The following is a 27415-nucleotide window of genomic DNA, read 5'->3' on the forward strand; positions in this document are numbered from 1 at the left end:
ACTGATTGACTCCCCTGATGTGGAAGACCTTTGAAGAAGGGCTTCACCAGAGAGAGTAGGGCTGTTTAAGGGGCTCTTCTCATCACTATAGATGGAAAAGAAATGGAGGTCAAGCATAGCAATTAGTTCTGGTTTATCCAGTGACTTACCTTCATTCATTCTCTAGGGGGCAAATTGATTCCACATTTTTCTGGATTGGCAAGCCTGGGTGGTCACCAGGTCACCCTGGTTATGTTTCACAGTACACCTGAGGGAAGGAAATATGCAGTCAGACCCTGGCCCATTGCCTGGCATTGATGACTGAATGGCAGCATCCTATCAAATCATTTTAGAAAAATGTACAGTGGTTTTTGTATCATTTTAGTAGAAAACCCATCTCAAACTAAGCTAAGCATTAAAAAGGATGCATTGGCTGCTTTGCAAAACTGCATGCATAGAAGATGCTGGCCAGTAGCTAGGCACACACCCTGGTCTTTCCAGGAGGTGACAAGGCTTCCTGCCTGTCCCGTGCCACTTACGTGCCCATCCTGATCTTTGGAAATTCATTCCTTAAGGATTAAGAAGAACGTTGAGTCCTTGTTTATGAATGTGATGGCTTAGTTGTTGTTGTTTTTTTTTCTTAAAGATTTTAGAGCAAGAGAGAGCACAAGCAGAGGGAACAGGAGAAGGGAGAAGCGGTCTCCCTGCTGAGCAGGGAGCCTGATGCGGGGCTCAATCCCAGGACCCTGGGATCATGACCTGAGCTAAAGGCAGAGGCTTAATCAACAGAGTCACAAGGCGCATCTTGTTTTTGTGGTTGTGGTGTTTTCAGTTCTCTGGCCCAGCTTGCATTTTTGCTCTGAGGGTACAATGTCAGCTCTTACTTCCTTCTCTTTTGGGTGGACAGGTTGTGGAATTAAATTTGAGAACGGTTGTGCCTTGCTGCAGTGGACCAAAAAGGCCTCAGGACAAAGTTGCTGTGACTGACATGAAAAAGGACTTTGAGAGCTGCCTCGGAGCCAAGGTAGGGGCTGGGGAGAGCCAGGTGGGAGTCCCCCCTCCCCACCTAGCCCTGTGCCCCATGTCTTAGAGCCACACTGCTTTCCACTCCCCCACGCCATGACGAAGGTTCCCAAAGCCTGATGCTGACGGCATTTCTTCTCCATCCTGAAGTCCTCAGTGCCTGTCCAAGAACCAAGAGCCACACAGCTTCCTTAGAACCCATTACCGTCTGTGAACACAACCCTGCCCAAACATCTACTTTTCCTATGACTCTCATCACACTGTGCACTCGACTTGCCCCGGCTTTTCTGGCCATTGTACTTCTGTTCATGCCCCCCTTTCACCCACCTGCATGGCTCCTCCCCCTCCCTTCATGTCCGTGTCCCTCACCCTCCACAGCGTGGCCTCACATCTCATAGCAGAAAGTCATGGGTCCTTCATTTGAACCTTCCATGGCACTTGGTCTGAAACCCTTGGATGGCATGCATGTTCTTGAACTTACATTGCTGGTCTTTTATATTATTTGCAGGTCTGATTTCCCTTATTGGACCATATGTTTGAGTGAGGGTTTGTGTCAGCATCACCTTTGTATTCCACAAAGTACCTAGTGTCTTGTATGCAGATTTTCAATGAACATCTCCCCAAATGATGATTAAGATATGTGATACGTTTTATCCTGGGGCCATCAGCATGACGCCAAATGTTCAGCTGTACTTGATTTGCCTTATTGACCACAATTAGTTGAATCTGGCCAAAAGGACACCTTTTTCTAAATTTCCATCATGTTAGAATCAGTGACCGTGGTTCATATCCATGAAACTCTACAGTAATGTCATCTGGTTTAATTAGACTAACTTGGAACTAAATTTGTAGTTGTAAGCAAGTCATTGTTAATAGGACTTCAAAGCAGAGTGAGAGTCAGAAATTATGACTGTCTTTTATAAAGATTTAAAAACAATAAAGAGGCTTTCATTTTTCTGTAGCATTTCAGAGTTCATTGGCCGAGATATTTGTTTTGCTAAAAATTGGCTTTTGAAATTATAGGTACAAGGTATTTCTTTTTCTTCTAAAGTGAGAACATTTCACGGTGGTTTTTCTTCCATTTTTTTTTTCTTTCCCATAGCAAGGGTTTAAAGGATTCCAGGTTGCTCTGGACCATCATAATGACCACAAGACGTTTATCTACAATAATAGCGAATTCACCCTTACTCATGGTTCTGTGGTCATCGCTGCCATTACTAGCTGCACAAACACCAGTAACCCATCTGTGATGTTAGGGGCAGGTGAGTGTCAGCCTCCCTCTCCGAGGTCATGGGGACACGTGGGTGGAAATCTTTCAAGACATTACCTTGGGGCTTACCTGAATCTACATGCAATTCCCCAAACCTTGTCTTTTCCTGATGCAGAAATGTGTTGGTCCAAAAGTGTTTACACAATAACAAGTGTCCAAAGCAAAGTATGTAAAGTAGAATACATAATGCATACTTGTCTTTAGAATTAAGGCAGAAAATAAGTAGAAGAAAGCAAAAAAAAAAATTTTTTTTTTCTGGTAAGCTTAGAATCTTTTGTCAGACTCTAAAAGAAAAAAAAACTTTTTTCATATTACAGATTAGTGTCTGTAAAAACCCTGATAGGCCTTTTTGTACACCGGGCTTCAGTCTGTCTCAGAAGTATTTTAAGTGTCTCTGAATTAGGGCACAGGGAGCTTACTTGGCTCTTAAGCAATTCTGGTCAAGTAGTTAATATATACAGAGTTTTATTAATAGAAGTCTCTTTAGTGTCAAGATTTTTTTTGTCATTCCCAAGAGTTCCTTTTGTGTCCATAAACCAAAGATCATCAAAGAGTTCTTTCTTTAAAAAGTGTACAAGTACATATGGAACACCTTTATCCAAGGATTCATGCGTTGATCCCTAAGCTTTTTGTATCTGGAGCAAACGAGTTTCCTTAAGACAAGTCTGTAGCTTGTCTGTAGATTCTTGTGCCTTTTTACCCCCCACTCATTTCTTTCCAAATTCTCTGATACGTCATAAGAGAGCACCCTGCGTCTCTGCAGTAGTCTCTGTATTTGCCAAAATTCCAGTGGCTGAGAGCTCTTGATTTTCTCCTTTAAAAGAATACCTGGGGACTAGATTTTTACTCTACCCTGACCGTACTTCTCACCAACCAGTACACAGTTTATAACCTTTAAGAAAGGGCCCTACCAGTTATAATCTTCATCCAAATAAAACGTAATCAGAAAGATTGTTTTCCCTCCAAAAGTTAAAATCGTAATTCTATAATATATTCCTTAATATTTTAGGTTTATATCTTCAAAAGAAAAAGCCTATCTCTTTCTTCATTTCCTTGACTAATTCTGAGTCCACTGTGTATGTGCAAATACCTTTGGGTCAGTGAGTTGTTGATTTGTGCTAGGCAGCAGAAGGAACAGTAAGCACCGCGATCGGGGCTTTGTTGGGTGGTAGCAGGCAACACAGATGGAGGGGTCGGTCTCTCTCCTAAAACCGCCCCGGCACCGAGAGCGGGCAGCCACCCAACACTGTGTGGGTGTTTACCATTTCACAGGACTGTTAGCAAAGAAAGCTGTGAATGCTGGTCTGAACGTGAAGCCTTACATCAAAACTAGCCTGTCTCCTGGAAGCGGTGTGGTCACCTACTACCTGCGGGAGAGCGGGGTCATGCCGTATCTGTCCCAGCTTGGGTGAGGAGGCATTTTCTTTTATACCATCATTTATGTTGTATTTTATTCCACACGTATCTCGCCGCATCACCTTGTAACACGCATCACCTTCTCTGGTGGTATCTGATGAGTCTCATCAGCCAGTTAGCAGACTTCCACCCTCACATTCCCATAGTCAGGCCCTCCTGTGGACAGTTGTGCTGGTTGTTCATCAGACAATGGTGCTCTTAAAGGGCAAAGCAGGGCTGAAATCAAGCCTGTGCTTTGGTGTGGTGCTGCAGCCTTCTGGAGGAGGGGGTGTCTCTTCTCAATTGGCAGAGGTCATGAGATGGGCTAGTGCTGGCTCGGCAGCTGAGAGGCTGCCGTTTGGCATGAAAATAACTGGCTAAACATGTTTTAATTCCTTGGTTTAAACAAGTTGTTTGTTACCGAATACAATCCCTCCAGTTTCCCCACTATTCCTGATTTGGATGAGAAAGATTTTATTCCTATGTCTCATAAAAGTCAAAGTCCTTATTGATTATACAATCAAAGTAGTGAATAAAGAAATTAAATGGTGATGTGATTTCAACTTTTAAAAAGCCTAGATAGGCTCCTTTTTATAATTTACTCAGAAAAGACTCTAATTGAATGGTCTAGAATGGATGAATGGTATATTAAAATGTTCCACGTGGCTGGCTCAGGTGGTAGAACATGCGATTCTTGATCTTAGTGTTGTGGGTTCAAACCCCACGTTGGGGGATAGATAGTACATAAAATTAAAAAATCTTTACAGCATTCCTGAGAATGAAAACTTTATAGAAACAGGACTACATTTATTCCACATGCCCCCGTTCTCTGTGAATCAGCTGTCTCTAGAACTGTCCCCAGCAGAGCAACTCGCTGAGACTCACTCTCCGTCTCGCTTCTCTTCTGGCGGCTAGGTTTGATGTGGTGGGCTATGGTTGCATGACCTGTATCGGGAACAGCGGGCCCTTACCTGACCCTGTGGTCGAAGCCATCACGCAGGTAATGACCGAGGAGCCTGTGGGGATCTTTTCATGTGATGTGTGACCTGAATGCTGGTCATCTCAGGAAGTCCCAGGGCAGCAGGGGCTATGTTCAGACATAAGGTCTTTGGAGTCTAGCTAACCCAACTAGCTGTCAACATTGTGCCTCAGTTTTCACACCTAGAAATTAGGGATGATGATAGGACCTGTTTCACAAAGTTGTGAGCATGGAGATGACAGTGGATGTGAAGGACTTGGCACAGTGCCCACACACATGGGCTCTTGGACTACACATGGCTCCAGGACTCTGTGTGCCTGGTCATCTGCAGCCTGGCTCAGAGTCAGGTGTGTCTCCACACAAACAGTGCAGTCGAAACTGCATTGCATGGGCTTGATTTCTGTCCCATAAATTCTGTAGCATTGAGAGCACAATTTGGTTTGCATGAATTACAGAACCCATGGAGGTCAGTGTGGCTTCCTTTAGCTTTCAACTATTGGACTTTCCCTCCTGTTCTCAGGCCCTGGGCGGCAAAATCACCAGGATGCTGCCTTCTGACACACCTGGGATTTCCTCGGGAGCAGAAACCATGTCTCTTGGTGTCCTTTGCAGCAGTCTCCCCAGGGACACCCATGCATGATCTTCTCCCCACAGGCAGAGGACCAAGTGAAAGAGAGGTTAAAGAACTCCCCCTGCGATGGGAGCGTTCCGCGGGTGGTCTAAGACAGAAAGCCTGGCCCCCTTCTCCGTGTTACCAGATCTTTCTCTTGCTGGACACAGGGAGACCTGGTTGCTGTTGGAGTACTCTCTGGGAATAGGAATTTCGAAGGTCGAGTCCACCCCAATACCCGGGCCAACTATTTAGCCTCTCCGCCCTTGGTGATAGCCTATGCAATTGCTGGGACCATCAGGATCAACTTTGAGAAAGAGCCACTGGGTAAGATGTCATTTGTGGGGCTGGCCTTGTTTGTTTTCTGGTGAATTTGAAAATATTACTGGAGGGAGAGTAACCATGTTATGTTAATAAATAATGAGGCATAGGTAGGTGGTCGGTTAGTTCAGCTGGTTAGAGCATGGTGCTAATAAATAATGAGGCAGAGAACTGACAAAGATGAGAAGAATATTTTCTTTTCTCCCCATACACAGCCAAGACAGAACTGGAACAGACAAAAATCGACTGAAGGATAAGGGATGACAAAAGGAAATCTGAAAAGTCAGAAAGAGCATACTATTCTGGCTTCTTCCCCAGTTCTTCTCTTTCTAGCTCCGATTTTTTTTTTAATTTTTTATTTTTTTAATTACTTGTCGGTGTACTAGAATTCATTGTTTATGCACCACACCCAGGGCTCCATGCAATCCGTGCCCTCCACAATACCCACCACCAGGCTGGCCCAACCTCCCACCCCCTGCCTCTTCAAAACCCTCAGATTGTTTTTCAGAGTCCATAGTCTCTCATGGTTCATCTCCCCCTCCAATTTCTAGCTCCGATTTTATCTAACATGGGGCACTGTTTTAACATATCCAGTGTAGGAACATGTCTCAGATAGTTCAGCCTCCCCAAATCCAGAGAAATGATGCTTTTTGTTTCCTTTCCTCTGGAGGTCTTGCTGTGTCCTCCTCTGTCCGGGCTCAGCAGATTCAATAATAGGACAACAGCGCCCCTTCAGTTTCCTTTTAGGAGATCACCACTAGAGCTAGAGTTGATCCTCATGTGTGGATTTGGTATTTGCAAATTTGCCTCTTCAATAAATGTAATTTAGCCCCCAAATCAAGGCTCATCTTGCCGCCACGGTAATTGGCAGACGCGCACAGAGGGGTAAAGGCTTTGCGTCACTTCAGCGGCCGCCGAACGAGGCAGGGCCCTGCCATCTCCTTTCAGCTCACATATCCTGGCCATGCTCTGTGTAGTGCCACGTTTTTCCACATTTTTGGGGTTTTGGTGATTTCACTTTTTTAAAAATAGCCCCCAAGCTTAGTGCCGAAGGGCTGTCTAGCATGCGGAAGCCCAAGAAGGTTGGGGGTGCCTCATGGGAGGTAGACTTTGTTCAGGCATGAGTTGTGCTATTGGCTGGGACTTCCTCGTAAACGCTTCAGCAAGATGTCCTGGATGAGGTGTCTTTAAGCAGAAGCACACGTGAAGCAAGATTACGTATTGATCGGGTGCTGAAAGTGTTGTGACGAGAGGCTGTCGGGAGCCTGACCCACATCCCCCAGTGCCGGCAATTCACACTTCGCCACACAGTGTTTGCATGGACCTTACAGAACGCTTCTACCACGGCGAATGGGATTTGACTGGTTGGGATCATGAAAATGGGGTATTAAATGCAGTTTTTCTCCTTAATAAACTTATTTCCCCAGGGGTCAATGCACAGGGACAACAGGTATTTCTGAAAGACATCTGGCCAACCCGAGACGAGATCCAGGCGGTGGAGCGTCAGTACGTGATCCCGGGCATGTTTAAGGAGGTCTACCAGAAGATAGAGGTGAGGTCCCCGTCTGCTCTGCCCTCTTGTGGCCAGGGGACAGCCGTTCCTCTGTGGCGTCTCTGCAGACCCTAAGGCCGATGGTGGTGGAAACTAGAGGAAGTCACATTTCTTTCTTCAGATAACCAAGGAGGTAGTTCTCAGTCATTTTCTCCTGTGACTTCCATTTTTACACACCCCACACTCTCCAGATTTTCCCAGATTTGGACAAGGTCCCAGACTCGGCAGCAGCCTCAAGAAGAGAGGTTGTAGGTTGTGTGTGATTCCTACCCAGCTCGCCAGAAACTCCCCGCCTCAGACCCTGGGTGCTGTGTCGGCTGTGGTTGGGGATTCCCGATGTCATTATAGAGTCTCACTGACGTAGAGTTCATGGGTTGGATGCCCCTCCCAGAATTATTTGGATGCTTGAAAGAAAATTTAAAGAGCCACTGAGGAAAAAGCACCGAACTACTGAATTAAATAAACCTTTCTGCACATTTGATAAATAGGGAGAAAATATGTGGGGCTCAGTATCATTTTCTGAGACCCTGTATGTTATTCCTTTCTCCACTTTCTGTGTTAGGCTCACCCAAGGAATGCTGACTGGGTCTGGGATTTGAAATACAAGAGCAGACTATCTGGGAAAGAGGGTCAAATTAGGATTACATTCATGGACCATGATCTCCCACAGGGTGCTCACTGGGAAGTTGTATGAACAAGTTTGCTGGGCACTGGGTTAAATGCATTTCTCCAAAGACTGAAGTCATGGCCCCATGGAAACGGTTGAAGCTGACTTTAATGCATAGCGGCTGTCATTTGCTGTCCGGTGTCCCTGTGACCTGGACATCTACTTCCCCAAATCTTCAGAGAGTAAATAATTTCCCCTTGGGTACAATCTGGATTATTGTTTCATAAATTATATTATGTATATGGATTAGTTATCTCTTGCTGTGCAGCAAATTATCCCAAAACTTAGAAACCGCTTTTATTAAATCTTATGGTTTCTGTGAATTAGAAATCCACGTGTGGCTTACCTGGGTGCCTCTGCCTTCACAAAGCTCCAACCGAGGTGTCCTTTGGTGCGGAGCTCATCTGAAGGCTCGGCTGGGGGAGGATCCACTTCCAAGGCAACTCGAGTGGTTGGTGGCAGGACAATACACCTCACAGGCTGTCGGACTGAGGGCCTCCATTCCTTTCTGATGGTTCCCTAGAGGCTCCCCCATTTGCCTTGCTCAGGGGTCTCTTCACTGCTCACAGCATGGTCCTGGCTTCCATCAGAGCAGGAAAGGGAGAGAGAGACAGAAGGCAGTCTCTTTATAACCCAATCTTGGAAATGAGTCACTAGGTTCAGCCCACACTCAGCAGGAGCCCATCGCTTAAGGGTGTGCAGCGGGTGGGGGGCAGATCCTTGGGGCCATCTTCGAGGCTGCCTGTCACAGTGTTTGTGTATTTTGAAGTCATCTGGCATGACAGTGTCTTAATGTCAAGGAGCTCTTTTATGTGACTAGAATAAGGACTATTTTGGTTTGGGTTTTATTGACGTACAGTTGACACACAGTGTTACATTGGTTTCAGGTGTACAACATAGTGATCCGACAACTCTGTCCGTTACCCAAGCGTAGCTACCATCTGTCACCATTCGACACGATGACGATACCATTGACTGAATTCCCAACTCTGTACCTTCATCCCCGTGATTTACTCATTCTGTAACTGGAAGCATGTACCTCCCCCTCCCCTGTGCCCCTTTTTGCCCATCCTCACACCTCCCCTCCCCTCTAGCAACCACCAGTTAGTTCTCTGTGTTTATGGATCTGTTTCTGCTTTGTTTGTTCACTTTGTTTTTTAGATTCCCCCTATCAGGGAAATCATAGTATCTGTCTTTGTCTGACTATTTCACTTTCATTACCTAGAGGGTATTATGCTAAGAATGGTTTTTATTGTACTCTTAGGATATATAGTTTCTGGTTTCATGTCACACTTAACTTTGAGGGCAGCGTAATTAGGTTTGCTTTTCTTTCTTCTGTCTTTTTTGTTTGTAAGACCGTGAATGAAAGCTGGAATGCCTTAGCAGCCCCGTCGGACAAGCTGTATTGCTGGAATCCGAAATCTACATACATTAAGTCACCACCATTCTTTGAAAACCTGGTATGACTTTTTTATTTTTAACAAAATGAGTTTTTCAGAATTCTCTTTCCTTACAAAGTCTGTTTGATTACCTTCTACCCTTGCTCTAACTATGCATTCCAGTGAAACCTTTACCAACCTGAGCAGACAGTACTGGGGAGAGTTCTGAGACGCTGGGGTACTTGGCTGTAGGGGCCCTACGGTGTCTCTGTCCAGGGGTTCCGTGTGGCTGCGTAGACACTCCCTGGCCATCCCATACCACCTGGGCAGAGACTCAGAAAAGTCTGAGGACTGACTGTTCCAGCAAAACATCCCCGGGCCTGCTATATTTAAACCTTATACTCAAAAAAAAACAAGGGAAATCTTACCTATAACTGATGATCAAGGAGTCTGCGCTCTGCTGGTGGGAAGAGGAGGGGAGTAGAAGCCAGGGTTCTGGTTGTCCTCAGCATCTCCATTCCCTGGATGTGGAGACACAGAAGGTCATTTGCAGCTGCATACCTGTTGCTTTCGAGGGAATAGTCCCAATACTTTGCCTCCCTTCAGGGGTGGAATGTGAATGTTTGGAGTAAATTTACCTTACTTTTGGAAGCACCCCTGATAAAACCAAAAACCTAGAATTTTCTGTACAGCAACGTAGGGCTATCACCCAATTCAGGTCCACCCTGGTGAGTGGAGAAAACCTGAGCTGGCACTGACTGGCGTATTCTTTGCTAGACTTTGGCTCTTCAGCCGCCCAAATCTATAGTGGATGCCTACGTGCTGTTAAACTTGGGAGATTCCGTAACAACTGACCACATCTCTCCGGCTGGAAATATCGCAAGAAACAGCCCCGCTGCTCGCTACTTGACTAACAGAGGGTAAGTGTGAGCAAGGGGAAGAAAGATTAGAAGCAAAAATGGAGAGAATGAGGCCGGTGTTTCTGTTCACATGTTCTCTTTTCAATCAAACTCTGGTTTTTCACCAAACCTTGAGGCTTGAAAACCAGTCACCTTTTCTGTTTGCTGCTTTGCAGCTTCCTTGGGAGATTCCGTGAGCGAGGAAACCCCAGCACAGGGACCTTCCTTCTGCGCCAGTGTCCCCACTGGAGTCCAGGCTCTGCTCTCAGCCTGCGGGGCGCGGGTGGGGTGTCCTCTGCGCTGCTGCCCCCTGCCTGAGACACGTCTGACTGTGATTTGCCACTGACGCATCCATTGACCCATCTGTCAGTCACAGACTGACGTCAGCGGGTACCAAACCAGTATTACCCACTGTCCTCTGATACGCCGAGAGTGGTCAGAGTCTGTCCCAGAGCTGACTTTCCCTGAGAATTGTCTGGGGAGATAAACATTCCGGCTCCCGTTGGCACCTCCCAAATCCACATCTTCAGGGATGGGCCCAGAGCTAATCTAAGAACAAAATTCAACACTTACTTGTTCATTTTTTCCTTTTTTTTTTTTTTTTTTTTTTTGGTCAGTGCCAGAGGAAAATGGCCTTGGCCCCATCTTGCTTTCCTGGTGGCTGAGGTGGTTTCTTCACGCCTCTCCATCCTGCTGAGCCTCACTCAGCCTCTGCCTTCTCCTGGTACATCCTATAGGACAGTCATGTTCAGAGCAAAACCAGTCCACGTTCCCCAGAGACGGGAGTGCTGTAAGCATCAGAACCTAGCCTGCCTCTAGAGTAAGGGATGCACAAGAGTTTATCTCAAGATTTTTTTTTTTACGTGGGGCAACTACTGCATTAAATGTACAGGGACTTTCTACACCCAGACACATATGATAAGATTCTGAAGGGACGGGATTGTACTTTGAATGGGAGACCTAAGTGCATCACTGAGCAGAGAAGGGCAGGGGATATTTGAGAGGGGTCAGCGAATCCCTGCTCTTCCCCCTCCCCACACTGCTCTGGCTACACTGGTGGGTGCCTCAGTTGTTGAATATTCCAGGTAAGTTCAAATACCCTTCTGCCTGAGAGCCTTTGGTTGAGCGGGCTGTTTTTTCCTCTTGGATGTCTTCCCCAACTCCCTTGCCACTTCAAGTCTTCCTCCATGAGGTCACCCCCACTGTACCCCGTTCTCATCTTGATCTACTTCTTTTCCCCTCAGTTATTAGCCACAGTGTAGTAACACTTATGTAAGATGCTCATTTTTAAATTATGATTATTTATCTCTACCTTTTAAAGATTTTATTTATTTGACAGAGACAGAGATCACAAGTAGGCAAAGAGGCAGGCAGAGAGCGAGGGGGAAGCAGGCTTCCTGCCGAGCAGAGAGCCCGATGCAGGGCTCGATCCCAGGACCCTGAGATCATGACCAGAGCCGAAGGCAGAGGCTTAACCCACTGAGCCACCCAGGCACCCCTGTCTCTACCTTTTAGAATGTAAGCCCTTCAAGGGCAGGAATCCTCATCTCTGTTGTTCCTTGATCCACCTCAAGCCCCGAGAATAGTTCTTGGCACATAGCTGGGGCTCAGTAGTTGCTGAATGAATGAATGAATGAATGAATGGGAGAAAAGGATTCACCAATAAACAGAGAGACATAGCAGTTGAGGCTGGAGAAAGAAACTAAGGAAACAAGCAGTGACCACTACTTTTTTTGATTGGTGATGGTTGACACTTTGGAGATACGGACTCTAGGGAATTGAATGAAAAGAATCCTACCTTCCTGGAAAAGTGCACATATCCCCAACATTCTGGATACAATTTCAGGAGTTTGTAGACACGCTCACCTGCTCCTGAATCCCATTCACATACTCTCTCAATCTCCAGATCACATCTCACGGTGAGATCAGACTACCACTCACACACACGTCCTAGCATTTTTAAAGAAACCCAGTGAGCTGATCGCTGTGTTAATTGTAAGACGTTCCTGCTGTCACAAAGTGTCCTTTCACTGGGGTGCCCAGACAGGATTTTTCTTTGATTTCAGGACCAGGAAGAGCTGTTCTGCCTCTTTGGCACCACTCTGACTTTTATCTTATGAAAATTGTAAATCATGTTGTCTGTCTGAGTTCTTGATGACTTGAGGGCAAACGTATACCTCCTTCCAGTTAGTTTACAGAGCTTATTTTGTGTTTCCCTAATTCTTGGCTCCACTCAACTGACCCATGCTAATTAGTCTTTGGCTTTCCTTTTTCTTACCCATTTTTAATATTTTATCTTTTTTTTTAAGATTTATTTATTTATTTGAGAGAGATACAGGTAGAGAGAGCGTGAGAGGGGAGAAGGTCAGAGAGAGAATCAGACTCCCCTTGGAGCTGGGAGCCTGATGTGGGACTCGATCCCGGGACTCCAGGATCATGACCTGAGCCGAAAGCAGTTGCTTAACCATTGAGCCACCCAGGCGCCCTAATATTTTATCTTTTGTGACACTTTCTAGGCTACCCTATTGAATCGGTAAAATGAATACTTATTAGAGTTCCTCCTGGTTTTTCTACCCAGATTTAAAAGAGTAGAAGTTGACCCTGAGACAATGTTGATTTCCCCCTTTCACTGTCCCACCTCTAATCTCTGACTCTGCCCTCAGCAGAAGATGCAGGAACCAGCTTTTCTGCCTTGGAGAGTGATGCTTAGTAGACTTAGATATCTAGGTCGGTGGTTTTTCCTTTTTCTTGATGGAAGCTAAGTTTTGTCTTTGCACCGTTCACTAACCTAGCTCCTCTCCTGCTTGCATTATTAGCTTGACTCCACGAGAATTCAACTCCTATGGCTCCCGCCGAGGGAATGATGCCATCATGGCACGGGGGACGTTTGCCAACATTCGCTTATTAAACAAATTTTTGAACAAGCAGGCACCACAGACTATACATCTGCCTTCTGGAGAAATTGTGAGTACTGTCCCTTTGTCAGGCTCTGGGTGGTTGGACATTTACACGGTCACTTTCCTTTAGGCCTTGTTTTTTCTTTATAGCCCCATGGTGCCTCTTGTTTCGAGAGAGTTCATCATGGATAGAGATGCCCTTTAAAGTTTTAAAACGTTCTCTTCCTCCTTGGAGATTCTGCTTCATGGTTTCCTGGGAGTTGAATTTATGAAGCCTCTGAATGAAATGTTGTCAGTCCAGAGTATTTGAAGGGGAACTTCAGGTTAAGATAGAGGATATTTATCAACAGGTGCTATTGTATGACTTTATTAGCATTTAATTAAGTCCCCATAGAGGAACATAGAGGCCCACGGAGGCCTGCATAGGTCCTGACGGAATCCCTTTGCAGTTGGCCTGTTAACAGCAGGAACTGTTCGTTCCCACACGGAAGGGAGGCATGTGAGAGGCAGGAGAATCTGCGCTTTGAGTCCGATATACCGGCTGTGGAGCCTTCAGCAAGTTATTTGTCCTCTGAGCTTCATTCTTCTGACCTGTGAAGCAGGATATCCACCCTGTGAGGCTCTGAGGCCTAAGTTCAAATAGAATAATGTGTATTAAATACAGAGCAGAGGATCTGGCGCATGTCGTGGGTCCTCAGTGTTGCTTCCCTTTCCAGCAGGAGCTGCCAAACTGCTTGAGAACTGTTTAAGTTACTTGAGAAATCACCCTCCTGACTTACTTAAAAATAATAACAGCTAGGATTTCTATAGAACTTATTACATCCCACATACTGTTCTGAGCTCTTTGCCTATACTGACTTCTTTAATCCTCATAACCACCCTTTGAGGGAGGTACCATAACTGTCCATTAAGATAATAAAAATGGAGATTAAAACCCAAGGAGTCTGGGGGCACTTGGGTGGCTCAGTCAGTGGGGCATCCGAGTCTCGGTTTTGGCTTAGGTTGAGATCTCAGGGTCACGAGATCGAGCCCCGCAACAGTCTCCGCACTAAGCCTGGAGTCTGCTTAATTTTCTCTCTTTTCCTCTGTCCCTCCCTGCCTGAAATCAATCAATCAATAAATCTTCAAAACAAAACCCCGGGAGTCTGGCTCCAATGTCAGTGTGGTTTACCACCACCCATACTGCCTCACTTATAACAGATTTTGGTAAAGCAAACTCTTCATAGGTCATCACTGATCACCAGGACCCAACAGAAGTCAGTGCCCGGTAGGTAGTTGTTAGGGAGGAGCAGGGATGATAAGCAAGCTATTAAATGAAAGAGATACAGTTAGGTGGTGGAATGCCCTAGAGATAAGGGGAAAGATGGGCAGTATAGACACTGGCGGTGTGGGGGGAAAGGGAGGGGCTCCAGTATACTGAATGTCATAGCGAACCTCACATATTTATAAACCTGCCATGACACAGGACTTCTCATTAGATGTTCAGGGCCTCATCTTACATAAGGAGACCAGAATCAGAGATGAACAGCCATTTGAGCCAAGACTTGAACTTGAAAGATAGACCTAGACAAAAAACAGAGGGGGAAGGGAAAAAAACAGAGATAATGCAAAGAGCACAAGAAAATGAAAAAATGATTATCTTTTCAGAGTGATGAAATGATTTTCTGTTGGCATAAAGTAATCAAAGGACAAGAAATGGCTCTTGATAAAAAATAGTAATTAAAAAAGAAAGAAAATGCTGTTAAAAAAAAAAAAAAAGCTCCTAAAAAAAGTCACAGGAAAAGTTGATTAGTTGAGAAAGTCTCTCCGAATACAGAACAGAAAGACAAAGGAAAAATTAGAGAAAATATTAAAAAATTAAAGACTGAAATGAGGAGGCTCAGCATCTGACTAAACAGAGATGCTGAGAAGAGAAGAGAGGTTATTATCCAGGAAATAACACAAGGAAAGCTCCCCTACTGCCAGATCCGACTCCACAGGACAGCCACTGCATACCCACATGATTTTGGAAGACCAGCTCCAAATCGCTTTGGTGTGAAGTTAAGAACAGCAGCGATGAGGACAAGATCTAGAAACTTCCAAGGAGGGAAAAACAGCTTCTGTGCCATGTGCTGGGGATCAGAAGTGCTCAAACCAACACTGGAAACTTAGACTGCGCCCCAAAATTCCATGTCCCATGTTAAAGTAATAACACATTCAGATTCAAAAACTTTAAAAATACTCCTCAGGAAGATAGTTGGTGAATGTTTTTTACCAAAATGATGAAATAAGGCAAAAAGGGGGAAGATGTAAGATCCAGGAAAAGGAAATGCAGGGAATCCCCAAGATGTTGGTGAAGGAAGATTCTTCCATCACAGGAATGCACCATCTCTAGAGAAGAATCAGTCCAAATTAGGACTGAAGCTCCTGGAGAGAGATCTCCATGGAAAAGAATTTCACTTCCTTTTTTATTTTTATTTTTTTTTAAAGATTTTATTTATTTATTTGAGAGAGAGAGCATGAGTGAGATGAGGGGCCGAGGGAGAAGCAGACTCCCCGCTGAGCAGGGAGCTAGACTGACCTGATCATGACCTGAGGCAAAGGCAGATGCTTCACGCTTTATTGACTGAGCCACCCAGGCATCCCCATAGAAGAGATTTTTAAATGACAGACTTCCTGATACATTTGAATGTCTTTAGAGAAGAATTATCCTTTAGGCAGAGTGGGGATTAACTGATGGGTTGGGACATAGAAACAGGTGAGCACACATACAAAAAGAAAATTATTAATTCCAGTGGAAATTTTTCTTTACCAAGAAAAGGAAATCAGAGTACATTACTTGACTCAGCTATAAATAACATTCACATTGTCAAAGTAGTACAAACACGAAATATTGACTTACCCAAAATGTATGACATAATTATATTGGGAGGCTGGGGAGAGGTGAACAGTAGTTAAAAGAACTAAATCCCTGGGATGTCTGGGTGGCTCAGTCCTAAATTTAAGCATCTGACTCTTGATTTCAGCTCAGATCATGATCTCAGGGTTCTGGAATCGAGCTCTTCCTCAGGCTGTGCGCTCAGCGGGGAGTCTGATTTAGGATTCTCTCCCTCTGTCCCTCCTTCTGCTCACACACATTGTCTCTCTCAAATAAATAAATAATATCTTTTTAAAAGGAGAGAGAACTAAATACCCATCAAAGCAGGAAATTGATAACAAAAATGGAGAAATAGAGAACTGGCGGTTTAAATACAATACTGAAGACACAGAGGCACAGTAACGGAAGAAACCACCAAATTTTATGTCCTCCTCTTTAGAAGAGAGGGCATGTGCAGGGAGCCGTTGCTTTATAAGCTCCCCAGATTTGGGTAACGCCATGTGAAACTAACCACAGGCTCCATCAGCCCACCAAAATAGTAATTTGTGAAAGCTTACTTGAAAGGTTGATTATACACCTTTCTGGAGCTTCTTTTGAAGGAAACCCTCTCAGGGGATTTTTTCTTTTTTTCTTTTTTTAATTTTTTTACTTAAGTAGCCAGGAAGAACAATTGTTTCCTGTCACCAGCAATGATATCCAATGTCTTTGTGAAGTCTTGGCACAGCAGAACATTCGGAGTTCTTGTAAGAAACAAATGAAGACATTTGTGGAAGATGTTTCTCATATATACCAAAATATTAGTTAATCCTCTTCTGTCCCGTATTGATGTGTGCTTCCACCTGTGTTTCTGCTGTCTCTGCCTTGACCTCCTTAAAAAAGGTGAATAATACAAGTTCGCATTTTGGGGCACTGGGTGGCCCAGTCGGTTAAGTGGCTCACTGTTGATTTTGGCTCCGGTCATGGTCTCAGGGTCCTGGAATCAAGCCCTGCCCCAGGCCCTGTGCTCAGCAGGGAGTCTGCTTGAAGATCCTCTCTCCCCCTCTGCCTCTCCCCCAACTCACTCTGTCTAAAATAAATACATGTATGTATGTTTGCATTTTATGTAATTTCAGAACATGTCACCTCCTTTGTGGTTGCTACCCTACATAAGTGACCATTACTGAATTCCTGAGAATGAGTCAAAACCCAGGTTTAGGTGGGATTCTCTGTTTTCTAAGCTTTAAAATAGTTACATCAGTGGAAGAGGGGGAAAAAATCTGATCTACTTTATTTTTTTTTCCCTTGATGCCTTAGGATTTGATGCCTTAGGTTTTCTAAAACCAAGACAAAAACTAGGCATTTCAGTTAAAAGAATATAAAGCTCATGGGAGGGGTAACTAGATGGGAGCTAGTTGGAGATCCGTAGAGCAGGCCACTGATTGGTTGAGTGTTGGCTGTTGGCTTCATGTTGACTTGGGCCCCTGAAGACCCTATGCTTCCCACCAGGTCCCCCTGGCCTGTGTCCACGCTCTGCTGCATGTGTAAACCTTGCTTCTCTCTTCCTCAGCTTGACGTGTTCGATGCCGCCGAGCAGTACCAGCAGGCGGGCCTGCCCCTGATCATTCTGGCCGGCAAAGAGTACGGCTCAGGCAGCTCCCGAGACTGGGCGGCCAAGGGCCCTTTCCTCCTGGTGAGTGTGACGTGAAGGGAGCCTACAGGCAAGCTCAGGAAAGCAGGTGCTGTTCAGCTCCTGCTTCTTGGCAGATCTGCCTTTACCCCACTCAGTGAAGGGTAACGTAGAGTTGAACCGGTTCCTCAGATCAGTTACTCGTATTCTACGAACCATGGATCTTTGGGGGTGTCTGTGGAGCAGTTGGGAGGAGGGTCTGTGAAGTCTCTGAAATTATTTTCAGATATGTGTAAACATGACTTTTTTTATGGGGAAAAATGGCACAGTTTTCCTATTATTCAGGTTGAGGACCCGCGGTGTATTTCAGGCTGTTGTTCCAGGAAGCAGTAAGCCTGGGCCACTGCTCCCATGTTGTCCCTCAGGAGGTTCACGGGAGGGTAAAAGTAAGGAGCCTGTGCTCTGGACAGACTTGGGGAGTGCACTTTTTACAGTGGCTTTCCACTGCCTGTGAGTCGGCTTACAGACTCTCTAGAAAAGGCAGCCCTTTCTTTGGACAGCTCTCTCTGTCTGGACGCAGACAGGCAGCTCCTCAGAACCTTTGGCCATTTCAGGGCCTGAGCCTTGTGAGGTGTCCCATGGAGGGGCCATGCAGGGAGCAGATGGTTGTCACCTCTTGAGCATCTGCTGGCCCCAAAGCAGGGAAGAGTCCTGCTCAGCTTTCATTCTCAGGGTAGGGTAAGATGACCTAGCTGGTGCCAATCTCAGTGATTTATGACTCGAGCAAATTAAACCTTGGGAAACACCTCGTACAGTGATTTCCACACGTACGGTCAAGAAGGCAGGGTCTGGCAGGCAGCCCTCCGGGGTCCAGGCTTCAGTAAATGTCTGTGAACATCACACTTATTGCTTTGTTTTGTTTTTTATCAATCATTTTGCTCTGTGGAGGGAACAAAAGATGTTCTTTGATTACTTGGTAATATATCAAAAGCCTGCGTTTTCTAGAAGCTGCTGAAAAGAACCAGAGAAAGTATGGAAGAGGAAAGGGTTTTAGGGATGGGGCTGGAAGCTGGCAATGCAGCCGCTGGGGGCTGTAAGAGCTGAAGGAGGCTGAGAGGACTGGTGCACGAGTGGTCCCCTGGGCTCTAGGCTTCTGTACAGAACGGCTCCAAGTTCCAGCCTCCCTGGCCGGGCTTCTCAGCAGTGCTGGCCTCTCCTCACGGCAGAGGGGGCTGGACACCTGGTCTGCAGCCCTGAGCAGCCCTCACCCAGCCTAGGGACATGCATGGTATGTGTTTACAAAGCTGCCACTCCTCCTGAAAGTGAACTCGTGTACACAGATCCATACAGAAGACCTGATGTTCTTGAAACAGGAATCACAAAAGCAGCACATCAGATCCTTTCTGTAGTTTGTTCTGAAAGTTGTTTTCCATTAAAACCTTTTGTGTCTGCACCTATTCAAGGGAGGGAAGAGAAAAATTTTTTATGTTGTTTTGCAATGTGGATTCTAGATACTATAGAAGTGTGCTAAGAGATGTTGTATCACAAAGCAGCTAAGTATGTGGTCGAGCTGCATGGGTTAAATACCAGCTACCACCGCTGACTGTGTGGGTGATGGGACAGCAGTTGCCTCTATCTCCTAGGGCTGGTGGGGATGGGATGAGAGAAGCCACTTTATTTTACTGCCTCTACATTGTAGGCAGTCCATGCAGACCAGTTGCAGTGTTATTTACTAGAGTAACTGTTTATGTAAATGACTCATTGGTACTTAGAATTTAGGTGTGAGAGGAGTTTTGACTGAAGAAGCCTTTTGTCAAGTTACTGTGTATCTAAAGAAAATGGAAACTATGTCCAAAGTACTGTCTTGGCTCCTCAGGGAATCAAAGCTGTCCTGGCTGAGAGCTACGAGCGCATTCACCGCAGTAACTTGGTGGGAATGGGGGTGATTCCCCTCGAATACCTCCCTGGGGAGACTGCAGACACCCTGGGACTCACGGGGCGGGAACGATACACCATCATCATTCCAGAAAGCCTCGCGCCACGAATGAAAGTGCAGGTCAAGGTAAGCTGGAGCCCCTCCCCCCATGCCACGCCCAAGTAACGGACCGTGTGTTCATCGTCAAACTCGAGAAGGAAATGAGTGGATTTGGAAGGAAAACAATCACTCAGTAGGAGTGCATTAGACCTAGGAGTTCTGCTGTCACCTGCTCTGTCTTCACAACACAGTCAGGAGGACACCTATTGATTGATTACCTATTTCCCTTTATTCACAGAGTTACCATCAGTTCCTTTCTTACTCCCCAACCCCACCAGCCCCACCGTCTCCTCTGACTCCCAATCTCTCTTAAGCCCAGAGTAGAGTGCGGGAAGCTCAGAGACAAGACATTTTCACATGATCTAAAAAACATCTTTTTATTATCAAAACGTGGACATGCCCCATTCTTGAGCCTCACCTCAGGCCCTAGGATTTGGTTAGCCCAAAGGTGAGGCAAGGCAGGTACCCAGCGCTGACATCCCAGGGTCAGCAGCTGAACCAGCTGCCTAAGGGACCACCTCAGTGAGACCTCTGCTGACTCATGGCTCCCAGAGGAGATCTAGCGTCACCAGGAGCTGCTGCCCCGAGAGACTTAACCCTCGGGTGTCCGTCACCTCCATCATTCACACCCCGCAGTGCTTTGCTGCACAGAGGAGTCGGCTGGGGGGCTGGTCCAAATATAGCCCCCGATTCACTGGGTCTGGGCTAGAGCCAGGACAGCACGTGCCCCCATGTGCTGCTGGCTCCACTGGTGTGCGGACCACGCTTTGAGGGGCAGCTCTGAGGGCAGAGGGGGCGTCCCTCCTGACACAACTGCCCGGCCTCCTCCCCCACTGGTTCTCCTCTGCTTCTTTGTCGTCACAGCTGGATACTGGGAAGACCTTCCAAGCCATCATGAGGTTCGACACAGACGTGGAGCTCACTTATTTCCACAACGGGGGCATCCTCAACTACATGATCCGCAAGATGGCCAAGTAGGCGAGCTGCGCTCAGAGCCCCAGGCTTGGAGCTGCACCAGGGGAGCAAAGCGCCACTAGCCAGCCGGGCGCTTGGCCCAGAGCATCCCCGCACGGAGGCGTGTGAGCACTGACATACTGGTGCCATTCCTCCGGGCACAGAATGAGCAGTTTCTACATTCTCTATTTTTGTGGATCTTTTTCTCTTTTTCTAGAATTTGGAAGCTAGAATGGTGGGAATGTCAGTAGTGCCAGAAAGAGAGAACTTGAGCTTGTCTGTAAAGTCACTGATCACAGAATTTTGATTTTTCACTCTTGGCCTGTTAATGTTCAGCTGGACACTAATCAGTCTTCTCAGAAGGCATCCCCTGTCCTCGTTTCTGTTCCTCTCTCTTCTCCTCTGCTCCATGAAGCCTTCCCTTGAGGGCCACTGGTCTTTGCCTGTTATACCAGTATGAACTGACACGGTAGATGAAAACATTCTCACACCGCAAATCACAGCGGTGATTGTGATTCTCCCCTCCGCCTTTTTCCTTCAAATGGAATGATCCAGGCACCTCATGGACAGGTCAGACATTGACATTTTTTCATTATGTACCTTTTGATGGATCAACACTAAAAAAAAAATGTGATGTTTTCTTTCACTCTCTTCAGAACTTTTCCCTAGAAAACTTTTCATTTGTCAAGAGGAGAACTTCGGAGGTGGTTTTGGAGAGAGACATAGAACATTTGTAATTTGAATAAGATTAAATCTATTTTCAAGGAAAACTTGTTGACTTTGGAACTCAATTGTGTTGTATGTAAAGCTCTCGTCTGTAATATTTCGAGCAGAGCGAGTCTCAGACTACAGCATCCTGAAGCCTGGGAGACCTTCAAGTTCTGCTTTTACAACATCTGTACTGTGGGCGGGGGGTAGGGGGAGTAGAAGAGCTGAGGAACAGGATTTCTCTGCCCTGGTTGGGAGCAGACAAGAAGGTAGCAGTAGCAAATATGGTGAGCAGATCATTTTATTTTTCATTTTATGTCCTATGGTTTACCTGCTTATGTTCATCACTGACATCATTTTGGGGGCACATGTCTTAGTCCGCTCCGGCTACCATAACAAAATATCATAGACTGGGTAGTATAAACATCAAAAATGTATTTTCTCCTAGTTCTGGAGGCTAGAAGTCCAGGCTCAAGTTTTTAGCCAATTCATTTTCTGGTGAGAACTTTTTTTCCTGGCTTATAGACAGCCACCTCCTCCCTGTCCCCTCACATGTCTTTCCTTCATGCGCGTGTGAGGAGAAAGAGGAGGAGTTGGCTCTCTGGTGTCTTCTAAGTACACTAATTGGATCAGATTGGGGCCCCACTCTTATGACCTTATTTAACCTTAATCACTTCCTTAGAGGTCCCATCTCCGAAGAGACGCCCTGGGGGTTACGGCTTATAACAGGTCATCTTATAGCTCCCAGGTTCATCTCTTTGTAACGAATTTTAAATCTCAAATTTAGCACTCAGCGAATGTGGCCTGGCCATCAGAACACCCAGGACTGAGTCCTCTCTCTGCCTCTCCTGAGATGAGGAACAAGACAGGTTATTGAGCAACCCTGCCCCTGAGGTTCCTGGGGCCCAGCTTGTGTTCCTAAGATTACAGACAGAAACTTGTTGTATAAAAAAGCCCATGAGCTTTAAATAAAGATCAGTCCTAACATAAAAACACAAAGAAGGGCGGAGAAAACAGACCTCTACCGCCTTAGTTCTCCGTTACTGTGCTCCTGGGGAGCTGTCTAGCTCCTCACATTCGGTGGTTATGTGGAGACCGAGTCTTGTGTCTATGACTTCTAGAACAGGGTCCCTTCACTTCTGGACTCCTCTGCCTCCAAACACCCCCATATCCTGTTCATTAATAAAATGTCTTGCCCAGTGTCACACCCTGGTCCATGACAAGACGGAACAAATAAGCTCCTTTGGCCTAGTTTCTCAAGAAGGCACTAGTCCTCTCGTTCCAAACTAAATGTTTGCTGCTCTTGTTCAAGGTGCCTGCCAGTCCTCTTCTCCCTGGGATTCTCTTCTCCTTTGTTAACAGTTTTCCAAATCCATTACACCTGACCCTTCCTAGGAAAGCAAGCATTCTTTGGTGCGCACACTGTCTTAACCAACGGACTTATTTAATGCAGCAAATAAGCACGTATGTCTTTGGCTATGGGACAGCTGTTAGCAGATGAGAGTCACCTCCAGGAGGGGTGTAGTAGTAATGACTCACAGTGTTATTAGAAGCACAACTTGAACTGGTTAAGCAAAAATGTTAATAACAACAATTGGCTTGGGGCGCCTGAGTGGTTCAGTGGGTTGAGCCTCTGCCTTCAGCTCAGGTCATGATTCCAGGGTCCTGGTATCGAGCCCCGCATTGGGCTCTCTGCTCAGCAGAGAGCCTGCTTCTCTCTCTCCCTCTGCCTGCCACTCTGCTTACTTGTGCTATCTCTCTGTCAAATAAATAAAATCTTAAAAAAAAAAAAACCAACCACCAATAATTGGCTCATAGAGTGAAGAACAGAGGTAGCCACAGCCATAGGCTTGACTGGATCTAGTGACTCAAACTCAGCTTCCCTCCCTATCATTTATCCTCTCATCTTACCTCATTCTAGGCTGTTCCTTGTGCCTGGGCATGTAGCCACCAGCAGCTCTGGTGTAATCGTTAGTAGTTCATAATCTTAGAGATTTATCTCCCAGTATTCTCTATGCTAAAGTTGGGAGTTTCCAGGTCACCAAAATGAAGAACCATATCTTGAGCCCAGTTTCCCTTTCAGGGTTATGTGAGGACAGTGGAGTGCACGGCAGGGTCACGTGGAAGCAATGCAGACTTACTTCCAGAAAAACAGTAAGCTTCCCCGGCTGCTTTCTGAGGAAGCTGTTAAATGTCATGACCACAAACAGAGTTTAACACCCAAGTAGTTTTTGTTCACCCAGACAGCCTAATTATCATAAGCAACGATTATATAATTATAGCTGATAGTTTTAATAGTTTGCATCCCAAGAACAGAGGTCTACATATTAAGAGCAGATTTGCTGAGTGAGATGTGTAGTTTTACTGCGTGGTATGATAAAAGAGTACCTGATATGATCCTGAAATTAACATTCCAGTTGGGCTCTGTCTGCTCTGTGGCAAGACTGCTCACCTGCTGTGGGACTTCCACAGGATGGGAGTGGTGTCCCTTGGAGAACAGGGGTCCAGGGTCAGCGTCTTTGGGAACCACTGAGTTAAAGGGGTCTTGTTACCACAGAACTGACACAGTCCCACACAATGACGGTCATGGTGTAAATCACTCATTTGAGGGGCGGGCTGACAGCATTTGGTTCAGAAGCCTGTCTTGACCACAAGAATGTTTTCGTCAGAGCATCTCACAGAGTGTTGTTTCACAGGACTTGCTGGAGGAAATGCTGACCTGATGGTTTGTCTTTTAAATTCAAGTAATAATATCCGTTTTACCCCCCGAAACTAATAATACGCTACAGGTTAACCAAATTGAATTTAAATTTTAAAAAAATTTTAATAAATTCAAGTAATAATACCAGTTGTAAAAACAGGAATCAGAGTTTACTTATTACACAATCAGGCATTTGACTGAAGGCAACTTCTCATTTCAGGTGAAAAACCCATCACAATGTCAGCACTAGCAGGAACCATAGAGAAACAAGGTCCCCTGGGTGTGTAATGGGTTGTATCTGAACCACCTGAGGAACCTCACTAAGTACACATGGCTGGACACCCTGCCAAGATGTCCTAATGGGGGTGGGGCACGTGCCCATGAAGACTCCCCACTTGGTTCTGACATACAGCTTTTTTTTTTTTTTTTTTTTAATATTTTATTTATTGGACAGACGGAGATCACAAGTAGGCAGAGAGGCAGGCAGAGAGAGAGGAAGGGAAGCAGGCTCCCTGCTGAGCAGAGAGCCCGATTTGGGGCTCGATCTCAGGACCCTGAGATCATGACCTGAGCCGAAGGCAGAGGCTTTAACCTACTGAGCCACCCAGGTGCCCCCTGACATACAGCTTTTGACTGAGAAATCTAATGACTAGCATTTAGGCATCAGTCAAGAGTTTGCAATTCTATCTACCAGGTTTTTTCCTTCACTAAATAGTACCCAAGTGCCTAACTCTTCTAGGCTCTGTGCCTGGCAGTGGTTTGACTCGGGGCAAAAATCCAATAAGGAAATTCTAAGATTTTTTTTGTTTCACCTTCAGTCTGCCTTCTGTTGGCTGAAGAGAGGACCATTCACCTTCAAACAAATTGGACCATTTAGATACTTGAAAGAACTTTTCTCAAATCTCCAGTAGGTGTTTTAAACATCCTATTAGGGTTCTTAAACAACAGCATCCAAAAAAGGCAATCACATATAAAAAGAGATACTTATGAGATAGTGATTTACATAATAAATATCTCTTTGGCTTTCATCCCCAGCTCTGGCACTGAGCTCCTAAAATCCTTGGAATTTCCTAAGTGACACAAGTGACAAAGGGTCTCTTGTTATGCTAATGACATGGCTTTTGGACCACACCTAAGGATGGAGCTGGTTGCCAGAACAACCAACTCAGATTCTAGGGCTGGAACTCTCAGTCCAGCCCCCTAACAACCGGGGAGTGAAGCTGGAGGTTAAATCAACCAACGGCCAATGATTTGATCAGTCATGCTTACATAAGAAAGTCTCCATAAAATCCCAAAGGGTTTGGAGAGCTTCCACCTGCTGAACAGGTGGAGATCTGGAAAGGACATGGGAACTCCTTGTCCCTTCCCACACCTTGTCCTATGCATGTCTCCCATCTGGCTATTCCTGAGTTATATCCTTTTCTAGTCAACCGGTGATTAAGAAAATACAATGTTTCTCTGAGTTCTGTGAGCTCCTCTAGCAGATTAATCAAATTCAAAGAGGAGGTCAGGGGAACCTCGGATCTATGCCCTGTCAATGAGAGGCTCAAGTGATTCCCTGGATTTGCAACTAATGCCTGAAGTCGGAGGGGGTAGGACAGTCTTACAGGACCGAACAAGAACAATTTCAGTATGTTAAGGGCAAAAGTCAGTTTATGGTAGAAACACTTTCAATGTTTCATTCATTCATTCATTCATTCATTCCTTCCAATGTGTACTGAGTGGCTACACTGGCAGTCAGTTTTGAAAGGAAAGATCGGAAAAGAAGTTAAGGCTTTTTAATTTTTCCCAAGTACTGAGGCTCCATTGGCCTACAGAACATTAGTGCTGTTATCACTTGTGTTGTACATATGTGATACAGTTCAAACTGCTAAAAACAATAAAAAGAGGGTGAAGTTAAGTGACATATTCAGTTTGATACAAGTTTGGGTAAAGTGTCTTCACAGTGGTATACAAACAATCCATGACTGTACCTACTGGAGCTAATTTCGTCAATTAAGGTCACCCATTGCCTGTAGCTAAAGACTGAGGACCCAAGGTCATTTGGACATTTCTATAGCATCAAAGGGTATCTTCTCAAAAGGAAAATCCCTCCACTTTGCATATAGTTTCTGAGCTCCAGTTGCAATATCCTCCACCACAAAGCTTTCTATTTTTATAACTGGAATCTCAAATGTCTTATACTTCACATGGATTCCCCAGTCATGGAGGCAGTTCTCTCTGGCACAGAAGATCTTTGCTCTCTTCTCAAAATGCCCAAAGGTCTTTGGTTTGGGGTGTAATTTGCTCACATAGCACTTCCTGAAAGCATCTCCAACCACAGCATAATGGCAGTCCTACAGACAAAGGGATTGAATAAAACACAAAACAGAACATTAGAACCAGGACCGAACTGTGATTTTAATGAACTCCACAACAATCTGAGATGAAAAGCAGGTAGGATCCCACTTATGTGACAGATGGGGTAAGAAGGAAATATGCATTCACTGAAGGCCAGACTAGAATTCATGCAACTTGACTCCCAGTTCCAAGGGTGGAAGTGAGTGTGGGGATGCCAAGTGAGGGGATAGGGGCCATCTCATGAAAATGAGGACTAAGAAGTTTCTGGGCAACCGAGCTTCTGAAAGTAGATACACTTTATTAGTTCGGAAACAAAAGCGGGTATTTCTTGAAGATCTCCAATGCCTGAGTTTACCTGACAGGCACAATCCAAAGGATACAGAGAACAACGAAGGGTCAATGCAGATCTGCAGAGGGTCACGGACTAATGTGTCCAGAGGCTCCAACTACAGTCAACTTTAGAGTAAATCCGAGATATGCCACTCTGCACAGAGCAAATGCAGACCCCAATATACGGGCCCCTGGGAGGAGGGGGAGTGGGGCGGGAGGGAAACAGTCACAAAGGGCCTTTGCAATAGAAAAATCACTCAAATTGGAGCTGAAAGGACGTTTTCTAGCTAAAGAAGCAGATTTACAAAGGCACGGGAATTTGCTAGTATCACCCTCAATATTATGCTTCTTGCTCCATTGGACTGATGAGAGACCAGCTTTCCAAAGACCAAAGAGAATCCTAGTAACTCATCATTGGAACCAGCCTCTCTTCTATCAGGAGCAATGCAGTTACAGGCAGTTTTTGTCTTTGGAGATTATTCTATCAAAAATTTTTTTCCAATTTTATTTATTTATTTGACGGAGAGAGAGAGAGGTCACAAGTAGGTAGAGAGAGAGGGGGAAGCAGGCTCCCTGCTGAGCAGAGAGCCCGATGTGGGGCTTGATCCCAGGACCCTGAGATCATGACCTGAGCCAAAGGCAGAGGCTTAACGCACTGAGCTACCCAGGAGCCCCTCTATCCAAAATTTTTAAGGAGGAAAAAAAAAAACCCAAAAAACAACTAACCAGATTTTTTAAAATAAGGAGATATTTTGTTTTCATTATAAAAGTGATCTATGGGGCGCCTGGGTGGCTCAGTGGGTTGAGCCTCTGCCTTTGGCTCAGGTCATGATCTCAGGGTCCTGGGATTGAGCCCTGCATCGGGCTCTCTGCTCAGCAGGGAGCCTACTTCCCCCTCTTTCTCTGCCTGCCT

General features: G+C 45.5%; 2 protein-coding genes across 4 annotated transcripts in view; one reads left to right on the plus strand and one right to left on the minus strand.

Annotated features, from left to right (window-relative positions):
• The window catches only part of ACO1 (aconitase 1), a 56752-nt gene extending 35555 nt beyond the window's left edge, over window positions 1–21197 (plus strand). For both annotated transcript variants that reach the window (XM_080819744.1, XM_080819743.1), the window contains exons 10-21: window positions 887–1003; window positions 2105–2264; window positions 3545–3680; window positions 4583–4667; window positions 5427–5583; window positions 7005–7129; window positions 9152–9256; window positions 9953–10095; window positions 12891–13038; window positions 17375–17497; window positions 19311–19496; window positions 20334–21197. In XM_080819744.1, coding sequence (XP_080675870.1) covers window positions 887–1003; window positions 2105–2264; window positions 3545–3680; window positions 4583–4667; window positions 5427–5583; window positions 7005–7129; window positions 9152–9256; window positions 9953–10095; window positions 12891–13038; window positions 17375–17497; window positions 19311–19496; window positions 20334–20447 — 1599 coding nt within the window. In that variant the 3' untranslated portion in view covers window positions 20448–21197. The remainder of the gene's footprint in view (window positions 1–886; window positions 1004–2104; window positions 2265–3544; window positions 3681–4582; window positions 4668–5426; window positions 5584–7004; window positions 7130–9151; window positions 9257–9952; window positions 10096–12890; window positions 13039–17374; window positions 17498–19310; window positions 19497–20333) is intronic.
• Window positions 21198–25595: 4398 nt separating this feature from the next.
• The window catches only part of RIGI (RNA sensor RIG-I), a 36921-nt gene continuing 35101 nt past the window's right edge, over window positions 25596–27415 (minus strand). For both annotated transcript variants that reach the window (XM_080819879.1, XM_080819878.1), the window contains exon 17: window positions 25596–26168. In XM_080819879.1, coding sequence (XP_080676005.1) covers window positions 25872–26168 — 297 coding nt within the window. In that variant the 3' untranslated portion in view covers window positions 25596–25871. The remainder of the gene's footprint in view (window positions 26169–27415) is intronic.

This window comes from Martes martes (genome assembly GCF_963455335.1).
Source record: "Martes martes genome assembly, chromosome: 12".
NCBI lineage: Eukaryota > Metazoa > Chordata > Mammalia > Carnivora > Mustelidae > Martes > Martes martes.